The 12,525-nt window shown below is 60.3% G+C and overlaps 1 protein-coding gene across 2 annotated transcripts in view; it reads left to right on the plus strand.

Annotated features, from left to right (window-relative positions):
• The window catches only part of NOTCH1 (notch receptor 1), a 42,524-nt gene that overhangs the window by 15,150 nt on the left and 14,849 nt on the right, over window positions 1-12,525 (plus strand). For both annotated transcript variants that reach the window (XM_063408968.1, XM_063408969.1), the window contains exons 3-14: window positions 2,892-3,154; window positions 3,735-4,073; window positions 7,067-7,189; window positions 7,317-7,550; window positions 7,667-7,822; window positions 7,911-8,096; window positions 8,506-8,619; window positions 9,212-9,325; window positions 10,284-10,517; window positions 10,859-10,969; window positions 11,958-12,150; window positions 12,370-12,515. In XM_063408968.1, coding sequence (XP_063265038.1) covers window positions 2,892-3,154; window positions 3,735-4,073; window positions 7,067-7,189; window positions 7,317-7,550; window positions 7,667-7,822; window positions 7,911-8,096; window positions 8,506-8,619; window positions 9,212-9,325; window positions 10,284-10,517; window positions 10,859-10,969; window positions 11,958-12,150; window positions 12,370-12,515 — 2,213 coding nt within the window. The remainder of the gene's footprint in view (window positions 1-2,891; window positions 3,155-3,734; window positions 4,074-7,066; window positions 7,190-7,316; window positions 7,551-7,666; window positions 7,823-7,910; window positions 8,097-8,505; window positions 8,620-9,211; window positions 9,326-10,283; window positions 10,518-10,858; window positions 10,970-11,957; window positions 12,151-12,369; window positions 12,516-12,525) is intronic.

A 12,525-nucleotide genomic window follows, 5' to 3' on the forward strand; every position in this document is an offset into this window, starting at 1 on the left:
AGATGACTTAGAAACCAGAATTTGGGAGGCTGTGCTGGGAGCTGGTGTGGGCAGCGGCTGTGTGAGGTTGGGAAATGCTGGATTAGAGCAGTGACTGCTGCATTGGAAGGGTGCCTGAGCTGTGTTGCTTTTTTCCTGAAGTTTTGCTGGGAGTGCCCCTTTCTGGGAGGAGAAATACGGAGCATGAGTGTACCCTGGACTTGACAGCCCACCTTGGCCCTTCCAAGCTGAAACTCCAACTCTTCCCTGCTGTCTGCTGCACTCTCCTCACTTCTGCAGCTGATTGTGGCCACAAATCAGCTCTTAACACAAACAAATAGAAATTAATTTTAAAGTAATCTACCAGCTCCATGAAACTAGAGGGGTTTCCTGAAGCACAAGCCTGGAAAGCACCTGAGCAGCCCAGCCAGGCGTGAGGCAGCCCCAAACCCGGGCACTGCCAGTGACCCCAGCCCGCCCTGTGCCTTCAGGCAGGGGCTTCCCTGTCCCTCAGGCTTCTTCTTCCAATCACTAATTAACCTCCTGGCTAATAACCATGCCCAGATTCAGGCTGGGATTTACTTTGGTTTCCCATCCATGTGTTCAAACCCCCACTTGCCTGCGCTGGAATTGGAATCGGTCCGAGAACTAATTGGGTGGGAGGGCGTAGGGCTGCGTGCCCCTCTCCCCGACCTCACAGCGCAGGAACCCCAATTCCAGAGAGCCCTGCTGGCCTCCTGCCTTGGCCTGGGATGCCGAGCATCCCCTCCCGCTCCCCCGGCATCGTGTCCCTCTCCCACGGTGGCACCACCGCGCTCAGCGCTTCCCGCGCTGCCACCGGACCTCTTTGTCCGGCATCAATTTTTTTTTTTTGCCTCTCCTTATTCCTCTTTTTTCTTTTTTTTTTCCGCCTTCCCCTCCCGCCAGAGACTCCCGTGACGCTCCGCTGTCCGCCGGGGATTGTTTTAAGAAAAAAAGCGTGTGCGGTGCGGCGAGGCGGAGGCGCGCACGGGGTTGGTTTTTTCGGTAGTTTTTTTTTCTTTCTTTTTTTTGCCAGATGACTGCACAGCCGAGCGGCGTGCCTGTGCCTGCTCCTGTCCCCGCTCCTGTGCCTGTGCCCCGCACAAAGAGCCCTTCTCAGGCGGCCCCGACCTCCGCATTCCCCCGCTCAGCCACCCAGAAGCGCCGTCGCCCCGCGGCCGCGGCGCCCGGGGCTCGGAGCCGCCGGCGGGCCGGGCACCGTCCGCGGGCTCCGGCAGCTGCTCTGCCTCATTAGGATGCACACCTGCTCCCCGCCGCCCTTTGTGTGCCGAGCAGATGCCCTGATTTATTATTATACACATTTTCTTTTTCATTTGGCTTGGATAATGCCGTCTCATTAACTCAAAATGTCTCCGAATCCTGACAAATTCTCACACAATCCCCAACAATGAAATCAGAATTGGGTTAAAAAAAAAAAAAAGAAAGAAAAAAAAAGAAAAAAAAGTAGGGGAAGAGGAGGAGAGGGGGAGCAGGGCTGAAACGTCATCTTGCTGCCGGCAAAGCACCGTGGCTCCGGGCTGGGGTGGCCGAGGGTGGGGTTTGCTGGTTGTGCTTCAGCAGAGGAGCCCCACGGGCTTGTTTTGGGGGTTGCAGGTGACTGCTGTGCTCTGCAGCGCTCTCTGGGACGCCCCTGCTCCCCCCCTTGCCACGGGAGGCTTGGGGGCTGTGCAGGAGGCTCAGGAATGCGATGTCCCACCAGATCTGATGGCAACAAGTGTGAGCTCGTGGTGGCCTGAGCCTGACCTGCCACAGTCCCCCGTGCCCAGGTGCTGTCACCTTCCCCACCCATCGCCTCTGGTTGGAGTTGCCTTACCCCAAACTCCTGGCCGTGCAGGCTCCCAGAGTTATTTCTGCTCTGGTAGAAGCCCATGAGCTGAGCATGGTGCACCCCGTGGTGGCATTGCCATCATGGTGTGGCACAGCAGTGTGCCAGCACTGGCTCACTCCTCCCATGCCCCACTCACCTGTGGCTGCTCTGCACAGCACAGCCAGGACAGAACATTCCTTTTTGGGACAGCTGTAATGTGAGCAGAGCTGGCTGGGGACAAAACCTGTGGTGGCATTGCTTGTTGCAGGTGGGATACAAGAGATGCCACACGGGAGGGTTTGTGCCTCATCCCTGGGATTTTTTTGTGTCAGGTGCACAGCTTTGCTCCATCCTCCTCTTCCCCCCTCTGCCAGGGTCCTGCCAGCCACACATCCTGCCCAGGCCCATCAGGATGGCTGGTGGGATTTGCCCTCAGGGCATTTCCCTGGTGCCAGCTCCAGTCCTGCTCCAGGTGGCCAGTGGTGACAGATGGTGAAGCTGGTGGTGGCACTGGGGGTTGTTTTGTCAGGGCCACTCACCCTCCCTGTGCAGGGTCTGCCTTTGGGGAAGCTCTCAGCTGACTGCAAGGAGCAGGAACTTGTCCCACCTGTTGCCAGCCAATGCTGAGCCCCTGCTTAATTGTGTTATAGTGATTTAGGATGGAGGGAGGATAAAAACAAGCAGAGACTCCAGCTTGGGCAGGGACAGGCAGGGAGCAGGGCTGTCCCGCTGCCTGGCCCCGTGGATTTGGTGTGGGTATGGGGGTGCTCCTCTCCCCCACCATGCGCCCCTTGTGCCTCGATTTCCCCTTTGGCAGAGGGGAAAGGCAGCAGAGTCTCCCTACGATGAGACGCGGGATGTCAGCGCCGCGGCTGCGGCCGTGCAAGTCAGCACAGGCCCCTCCGTGGGGGACGCCTTTGTTCCCAGCACCTCTTTCATCTTCCTCTTCCCAACCCAGAGCAGCTATGGCAGAGCCAAACCCGGCGTGCCGGGCCGGGCCAGCCCCTGGGGCACCCGGTGCCCTCAGGGCCATCCCGCTGACGGCGTGTCTCACCCCTGCCAGGTGCAGCGGTGCCTACGTGGGCGAGCGGTGCCAGCTGCCCAACCCCTGCCTGAGCTCCCCCTGCAAGAACGCCGGCACCTGCACGGCGGTGGTGCGTGGCAGCACCGTGGATTACACCTGCGCCTGCCGCCTGGGCTTCACCGACGAGCTGTGCCTGACGCCCCGCGACAACGCCTGCCTCAGCAACCCCTGCCGCAACGGCGGCACCTGCGACCTGCTGACGCTCAGCGAGTACAAGTGCCGCTGCCCGCCCGGCTGGTCAGGTGAGGGGTGGCACCTGGGGACACCCGGGGGCATGGCCAGCGTGGGGAGGGATGGCGTTAGATCTGGGAGAGCTGCCTCTGGTTTTGGTGGCAGGTGGGGAGGGTGGGCTGCAAACCGTGGTTGGGGCTGCCAAGATGAGGGGGCTGCGATCCTCCAGCACGGTGGGGGTTTGAGGTGGGGTCCCAGATCCAGGTGTAGATCACTGCCACCAGGAGCTGTGAAATAAATTCTCCTTTTTAACCCCTCCAAGGTTCCAAGCTAGCTCAGGCCTTCTCAGGCTTTGGAGGAATATTTCATAGAGAGGATAAAGGACCCAAAAGAGGCTCTGACCCTCAGCTGCAGATCAAGATGTTTATTCCAGGTGGTCTCCAGAGGGAAAGAGGGCGTGCACAGAGGAACAGGGTCTTTTCTCAGCTCTTGCCAGGGAGGGGCAGTTTGGGTCAGAAAGGGAAGGAAGGGTCAAACTACATGGTACAAGCTCTAGGGATCCCTGAGGGGGGGAGAAACCATTCCCAGAGGGGAATGTAACAGAGCCGAGCTGCTGTTTGCATCCTCACCCTCCTTCCCTGCCTCCCCCAGGCAAAACCTGCCAGCAGGCTGACCCCTGTGCCTCCAACCCCTGTGCCAACGGGGGCCAGTGCGTGCCCTTCGAGGCCCACTACGTGTGCCGCTGCACCGCCGGCTTCCACGGCGCCAACTGCAAGCAGGACGTCAACGAATGCAACATCTCCCCGCCCGTCTGCAAGAACGGGGGCACCTGCACCAACGAGGTGGGCACCTACCAGTGCTCCTGCAAGCCAGCCTACACCGGGCAGAACTGCGAGCACCTCTACGTGCCCTGCAACCCCTCGCCCTGCCAAAACGGGGGCACCTGCCGCCAGATCGGGGACACCACCTACGACTGCACCTGCCTGCCAGGTAGGGAGGGATGGGGCAGCACCTCTAGTCCACCCTAAATGAGCAGTGCCTGAATTTCCCGCAGGTTGTGGCTGTGGGAGGGGCAAAACCTTCTTGCTGTGGGCTCGTTGTGCCTTGTGCCTTAGGGAAGAGGTTGGGCAGCGATGCCCGAGGAGGAGAGTTCATCTGGGGGCTTTATATACTTTGTGCTTCACCAAAATAGCTCTTCCAAAACAACTGTTTGAGCAGAGGCCCCTGTGCGGATGCTCATATTCCAGAATAAGAGTGCCTTTTTCCGCTTTAGCTTAATCCACTTCCAGAATGGAATAATTAGCCCGGAATAGCTATTTTGGAAAGTTTCCGAGTGCTAATGGAGCTGGGGAAGGAAGACCCTCTCAGTGCTCGCTGCTGCTCCCTCTGGCAAGCTCTGGAGCAGCCCAGCAGGATTGCAGCCTCTGGCATGGAGAGCTCCTGTGGAGGGGCCTGGTGGGGGCTGTCCTGGGAGCTCAGCACCCTGGAAGGGATCTTGGCACCCTGGAAAGGAGCTTGGCACCCTGCAAACCCTGGAGAAGAGCAGCAGCTGTGAAAGGGCCCCCTGACCCCAGCAAGCCCTTTCACTTCTGCCCTCAGACAGCGGCTCTGCAGTGCAGTAAAGGGCAGGGAGGGGAAGGGACTGAGCAGCTCCACACTCCCCCATCCCTGGGTCGGCTGGAGAAATGAAACTGGAGTTTGAGCCCAGAGCCACGCTCAGACCAGGTTGTGTTTCCTGGGATGAGTGCTGCTCCTCACCCGAGCCAGCCACACTGGCCAGCTGTGGCAGATGTGGAGGGGGTGCACCCGCCCTGTCCCTGGGAAGGAAGCTGTGGGCAGCCCTGCGCTGCCTGAGGAGCCTCTTGTGGGGTTGGTTTGATCCTCTGGGCACCCATAGCCCAGCAGTGGCCAGAGCAGGGTGAGGGTTGGGTGGTTGCTCTGCTCTGCACCCTGGGCAGGGCTGGGCATTGCCATGGGGAGCTCCAGCCTCCCTCCCTGTAGCTCCTGCCCCATCTCTGCTGGGAACGTGGCATCAGGGTGGGGATGGGGTCTCCCAGATGGCACAGACACCCACACCCTGCTGCCAGCCCAGCTTAGGGGAAGGTAAGTGATCCCTGTGAGCTGTTTAGGGGATCTTGTCTTGATGTCTGACACAGGTTCAGAGGTTCCATCCCCTTCCCAAAGCTTTTGGCTGCGGTACCTCAGGGATCTCATTAACCATCCAGAACAGACAGGGCCCTGCAGGATCTCCTGCCTCACTTCCACCACAGCTCACCCAGGCTGGAGCAGAGCTCCTGTCCTTGGGGACAGTGAGGTGTGGGGCTGGCCAGGCCAGCAGTGCCAGGAAGGAAGCCTTTCCTTCCAGGATCAGCTCCTGGGGGCGATGCTCCATTGGAGCAGCTCCCATCCCTGTCCCGCAGGGATGGGCAGGTGGAGGTGGCAGCAGGAGCTGTGCTGGCCCTGCCCTGCCATTCTGCTGACGAGGCACTTTCACTGAGCAGTCGGGCACGGCGGGGTGAGGCACGGCCCGGGGGGAGAGCCCTGCTCCCAGCCTGTCACACCCAGCTGCGGCTCCCCGGGCTGCTTCCAGGAGATTTGCATCCTGCAGGAGCTGGTTCACCTCCCATGGGGTGGCACAGCCCCTGCTCCGGGGGACAGGGGCTCCCTCAGCACCTCCTCCACCCCAAACGATGCAGGAGCTGCACCAGCAGCAGAGGCAGAGGGGCAGGGGGCTGTTCCTCATGATAAGGGGGTGATTGATATGCTGGTATGTGGCACAGCAGACCTGGAACAATGTCCCCTTTTCATTCCCAGAGAGGCCTGCCTGTACGGGGTTTCTTCAAGTTAAACTAATCTTGGCTGTTTTATCGTGCCATCGCTGCAGAATGTAACCCTGAGTTTAAAGTAATTGCTGTACTAATTACTCATTTGGATGGTTCAAAATGAGTTAATCCTGGTATCTAGGACATTGTGAGTTATTGCTGCTCAGACTCAGCCCCACTGCTTGAAAATGAGGTGCAGAGCAATGTTATCTGCTCTGGACCCCTACCAGCAATCATAAAAAGCTGTGGCTGCTCCCCATGTGATGGGGCTGGGGAGAGGAAAACGTGGAGAGAGTGAGGGGAAAGTTCCCAGCTGGACCAGGGTCTGGGATCCCACAGTGGATGAGTCTGGACACCTGGTCCTTACCTGTGGAAGTTGACATATTTTGGTGCCTGGATGAGGAGCAGCCTGGTCTGGACCTGCAGAATGCCCTGGGCAGTTTGAGGCAGCTGCAGATGGACACTGGCTCTGTGGGCTGGTATTACCATCCCAAACCTCAAGCAGTTGGGTCAAGAGCTTTGAGGGTCATACAGTAAATGCAGCTTTTAGCAGAAATGTCAGTCAGAGTGGCTTGGCAGATGGCCTGAGAAGAGCCTGGCTGCTGTGCTCCTGCTGGAGGGGCTGGGGGTGGCAGGGTTTCCACGCCTTCAGGTGGAGGTGATAAGCAGGAGCAGCATCCCAGCCCACCTCCACCAAGCAGGAGGTGGGCTGGGATGAGCCCAGCACTGTGTGGGACGGTGGCTCGCCCTGGCAGGGACGTGGATCCCCCTCAGGGGCAAGCACTGCAGCTGAGGCTCTTTACAAGTGAAATTAAATGCTGGTGATTCAGCACTGGATGCCACAAGCCTTCGTGGGAGCAGCCCTGCTTCGTTCTGGCTTGTGTGGAGTCAGATCCTCCAGTGCTCGGGGCAAGCGTCTCCAGAGCTGGAGGCTCTGGCAGCAGGGACACCCTGCCCCGTGCAGGGGAGGCTGCTGCTGCCTGCCAGGCCCCAGCAGAGGCGGAATGGGGATGAAGATGAAACCAGGCAGCTGCTTCAAAGCCACCTGGCACACGCTCAGCACCTGATAATGAAAAACCTGCTGGTGCTGGGGGGTGGCAAGAGGGTGGTGACACAGCCAGTGGGTGGGTTGGCATCACGGCTGGTGTCTCCTCTGCGCAGGGTTCACGGGTCAGAACTGTGAGGAGAACATCAACGACTGTCCGGGCAACAACTGCAAGAATGGGGGCACCTGCGTGGACGGCGTCAACACCTACAACTGCCAGTGCCCACCTGAGTGGACAGGTAGTGCTGGGAATGAGGGTGGCACAGGGCTGGGAGGACAGGTCCTGCACAGTGTGGGCAGAGCTGTCCTGCTTCACACCAGGGGTGGTCAGTGCCAGCTTCATGCAGGTGCCCTGTCCCCTGGCAGGTCAGTACTGCACTGAGGACGTGGACGAGTGCCAGCTGATGCCCAACGCCTGCCAGAATGGTGGCACCTGCCACAACAACCACGGCGGCTACAACTGTGTCTGTGTCAATGGCTGGACGGGCGAGGACTGCAGCGAGAACATCGACGACTGCGCCATGGCCGCCTGCTTCCACGGGGCCACCTGCCACGACCGGGTGGCCTCTTTCTACTGCGAGTGCCCCCACGGCCGCACAGGTGAGGCCCTGTCACGCCTTGTCCCCTGCCCTGCACGTCCCCTGCTGGCTCCTCGCTGTGGTTGTGACTCGTGTGCCCACCATCCTTGATGTCCAAACCTGCCTTTTGCCGCCCAGGTTTGCTGTGCCACCTGGACGACGCCTGCATCAGCAACCCCTGCAACGAGGGCTCCAACTGTGACACCAACCCTGTTAATGGCAAAGCCATCTGCACGTGTCCTTCGGGGTACATGGGGCCAGCCTGCAACCAGGATGTGGACGAGTGCTCGCTGGGTGAGCTCACAGGGGTGACAGCAGCACGGCTGGGGAGGGCTGTGGCCCAGCCAGGAGCAATTCTGAGGGCTGTGCTTGTGTTTCACAGGAGCCAACCCATGTGAGCACGCGGGGAAGTGCATCAACACCCAAGGGTCCTTCCAGTGCCAGTGTCTGCAGGGCTACTCAGGCCCTCGCTGTGAGATTGATGTCAATGAGTGCCTCTCCAACCCCTGCCAGAACGATGCCACCTGCCTGGACCAGATCGGGGAGTTCCAGTGCATCTGCATGCCCGGTGCGTGGGCAGCCCTGTGGGCTCAGCTGTAGTGCTGGGGGTGGGCAGTGAGAGGGCTCTAAATGCCCCTGAGCTTCAGCAGGGTTGGGTCAGCAGCTCCTCTGTGCCTGGGGACAGCACCGGAAAGAAGGAGCTCACTACAGGTTGTGTGGTGGGGGGACAAGAAGTGAGATTTGGGCATCATCAGCCCTACATTGAACTCCTCCTCTTGCCAACCTTGCTGGCTTGGATTGAGCCAAAACCTGTTGATCCAAGGAGCAACTTGTGCATCAAATCCCACCACGTGTGGAACAGCTCCTCAGCTGCCTTTTCAAGATGGGGACACCAGGTGTGCCCGGGTGTAACACACCTGCTGTGGGGTTGTGCCAGCCCTGTGGCACGGTGCTGACAGTGCGGGCTCTCTCGGCAGGGTACGAGGGGGTTTACTGCGAGATCAACACGGACGAGTGTGCCAGCAGCCCCTGCCTGCACAACGGCAACTGCCTCGACAAGATCAACGAGTTCCACTGCGAGTGTCCCACCGGTACGTGGCACCCCTCCCGCTGCCCCACTGCCACTGTGGTGGAAACAAAGCCAGGATGCATCCCCAGCCAAGAATGGGCTCCTTAAGTTTCATTGCCCTCCGAAATGAGGAGAATGCAGGGAGCACCTCTTGGTGCTTTGGAGGGGCTTTTCCAATTGCCATGAGGGGCTGAGCCCCGTGCAGGCGATGCTGCTGCAGCTCCGGCCCATGGGAGAGGGGAAGGAGGATTAAACCCCACGGCTTTGCACTTGAAAAGGCCCCTCTTTGGGAAGGAGGGCTGGGGGCTGGGGGGGGCCCGCACCAGCGGCTTTGAATGCGGTGTCAAAGTCACGGGGTGGAGCAGAGAATGGGGAGACGGTTAATCTGTGAAAGGAGGTTTTGAAGTTCAGAGACTTTGCTCCTCTAGAGATGTAAATAAGATGCTCTCAATGGTGGGTCGCAGCCCCGCATTCAGGGCCCCCAGCAGCCATCCCCATGGAAACCCGGCGCCCCGGCCGGGATGCGGGGGGCCCGCGGGAGCTGCCCGGCGGCAGGGAGGGGAGCCTGGCGGGTCTGGCCGTGCACAGGGACGTGACTTCTCCCTCCATTCCAGGCTTCAACGGGCACCTGTGCCAGTTTGACATCGACGAGTGCGCCAGCACCCCCTGCAAGAATGGCGCCAAGTGCGTGGATGGCCCCAACACCTACAGCTGCGAGTGCACTGAAGGTGAGGGGATCCTGAGGGGCTGCGGGGGTCCTGCCCAGTGCTGTGCCATGAAACCACATTGGCAAATCATTTAGTGCCCACCTCTCCAAGCACCTGCTGTGGCAGGTGTCCCCGAGCCGTCCATCAGTGGGTTGGTCGCTGCTGCTGTGACTCCCATGGGGCAGGATGTCCCTTTCCCTGGTGTTGTCAGAACAAATCGAGCTCTGGAGCCTGCTGGCCCCGGAGCCAGGTGTGTGGGGCCTGGTGCTCCATAGGTGTGGCCCCGCAGCAGCCGTCCCACCGTGCTCCCGCCTGCCAGGCGAGGGGGAAGGCAGGAAGGAAGGAATAAAGCTGCCTCTATGGGGACGCAAGGTGCAGGGCTGCGGGGGCTCGCCGACCGAAACCCAAGGAGCAGTTGCACAAAATGATGACTTGAGCCCTGGTGGCAAACAGTGGCTCTTTTGTGGAGCAGCTCCCGCCAGAAATCTTCCAGCTGAATGGCCTCTAATTAGTGTCTTGCTAATGCCAAGCCCCGATGAAAAGCTGCTATGTGGGCTTGGCGGGGTCTAGTCAAAGCTGTACTTTGTCCTCGGCTCTCCACCCCCAAACCCGGCGGGGAGGGAGCGGGCCAGGAGAATAGGAGCTGCTGGGGGGGTTATTATTGGGGGGTGCTTGCGGCCGGCCCCCCCGGGCGCTCCGGGATGAGCGCGGGGCCCCACTCAGTGGCCAGGGCAGCTTTAATGCAGGTCATTGTGCCCCCCGGGACAAACCCCCCGGGCTGGGGTCTGACCAGCCCCACTGCCAGCACCTCGGGGTGCTCCCTGCCTGCACCCTGCTCCTGGTTGTCCCAGAGCTCACGGTGGGGTGGGTAAAGCTGTCCCAGTGCAGTGCCTCACACCTGGACAGGGTGGGAAGGAGTGTTCCCCATTCCCGCCTTGTGTCCCCCATCCTCAGCCTGTGTGTCTCCTGCTGGTGGCAGGGTTCACGGGCGCTCACTGCGAGATCGACATCGATGAGTGTGACCCTGACCCGTGCCACTACGGGACCTGCAAGGACAGCATCGCCTCCTTCACCTGCCTCTGCCAGCCCGGCTACACGGGCCACCGCTGCGACATCAACATCAACGAGTGCCAGAGCCAGCCCTGCAAAAATGGGGGGACCTGCCAGGACAGGAACAACGCCTACAACTGCATCTGCCTCAAAGGGACCACGGGTGAGCAGGAGGGAACCCCAGGGCTCCTCATGAGTTGGCAGTGCTGGTGCAGGATCCCATTCCCATCCTCATCCCGGGGCAGGTTGGCCCTGGGCCACCACCAGCAGCCGCCCCAGTCTGGGGCATCCTGGGTGAGGACAAGTTCTCCCAGTTTGGTGCCCAGCTCTGGCAGGAACCGCGCCCCAGCCGGGAGCTGCCCATGGCGGAGATGCTTTGTTGTGGGGTGGTGGTGGCAGATGGTGCCAGCGGGCTTTGTTTTACTGCTTTGACAGATCTGGGGATCTCCTAATGACACCCCTCTCCTCTTGGGGACCCCCTAACAACCTCCCTGTCCTCCCCAGGCCCCAACTGCGAGATCAACCTGGATGATTGTGCCAGCAACCCCTGCGACTACGGCAAGTGCATCGACAAGATCAATGGCTACGAGTGCACCTGCGAGCCGGGGTACACAGGTGAGAGCAGGGCCTCACACCCTGGGGACCTGCAGCTGCTGGTGCCTCACAAAACCAGGACAAGGGTGCAATATAAGGAGGGGGGATGCCGCCATCCCGCCTGTAGGAGGTTTTACACCCTCCAGCGCTCCTGCTTGTTCAGGAGGATGACCCCGGCTCAGTCCGAAATCAAAGGGGTGTCTGGTGCTGCGAATTCGACTCCTGCTGCGCCCACTCCCATGGGTATCAGGTTGCTGCCTTGTCCGACTGGTTTGTTTGATGGCTGCTGGAAATGGTGGAGGGCTTTGATGGGAGCAGCCCCCACCACTCCCCGCTCGCACGGCCCCTTGTCCCCGGGCCCGCCCGGAGCCGAAATAAAGCCTGGCTTTGTCGGCCGTGGCAGGTAGGGTTACAGGCTGAAACCTCCTCCCTTCAGTGTTCCCTCCTGGACCAAAGCAGCGCAGGGCACGGCCTCTTCCCAGTCACGTTTAATGAAGGCAGGCAGGCGATGCAGGGTGTCAAATCACCCTGCCTGCAGGGCAGCCCACTCCTCTGCAGCCAGCATGCGTGTGTGTCCTGGGATCCGAGCCTCCAGCAGGCATCCCGTGTGTCCTGTGATCCCAGCCTCCAGCAGGCATCCCCTGTGTCCTGGGATCCGAGCCTCCAGCAGGCATCTCCTGTGTCCTGTGATCCCAGGCTCCAGCAGGCATCTCCTGTGTCCTGTGATCCCAGCCTGCAGCAGGCATCCCCTGTGTCCTGGGATCCCAGGCTCCAGCAGGCATCTCCTGTGTCCTGTGATCCCAGGCTCCAGCAGGCATCCCCTGTGTCCTGGGATCCCAGGCTCCAGCAGGCATCCCCTGTGTCCTGGGATCCCAGGCTCCAGCAGGCATCCCCTGTGTCCTGGGATCCCAGGCTCCAGCGGGCATCCCCTGGGTGGCTGGAGGGGACACTGCCCACGCAGTGCTGTCTGTGCTTGTGGGGTGACTGTGCCTTGCTCCCCCTTTCCCAGGGCGCATGTGCAACATCAACATCGATGAGTGTGCCAGCAACCCCTGCCACAACGGGGGCACGTGCAAGGATGGCATCAATGGCTTCACCTGCCTGTGCCCCGAGGGCTTCCATGACCCCAAGTGCCTGTCTGAAGTGAACGAGTGCAACAGCAACCCCTGCATCCACGGAAAATGCCACGATGGATTGAATGGGTAGGCCAGGGGCTGCTGGGGGGCTGCAGGGACCAAAGGGTCCCCAACAAATTCAGGGTTAGAGGAGGGAGAGCATCTGTCCCTTGAGTTTGGTGCTTGTCCATGCTCTGTGCCATGGATTTTTCCCTGAGGGGATAGGGTTTGCTGGATAAATGGTGGCTGGTGCAGCCTAGAGGGCCAGGATGGAGCAGCTCTTTATGCCCCAATTTTTCCCCAAAGCTACAAGTGTGACTGTGACCCTGGCTGGAGTGGGACAAACTGTGACATTAACAACAACGAGTGTGAATCCAACCCCTGCATGAACGGTGGCACCTGCAAGGACATGACCAGTGGCTACATCTGCACCTGCAGGGAGGGCTTCAGCGGTAAGGGGGG

This window comes from Prinia subflava, chromosome 12, assembly GCF_021018805.1.
Source record: "Prinia subflava isolate CZ2003 ecotype Zambia chromosome 12, Cam_Psub_1.2, whole genome shotgun sequence".
Classification (NCBI taxonomy): Eukaryota; Metazoa; Chordata; class Aves; order Passeriformes; family Cisticolidae; genus Prinia; species Prinia subflava.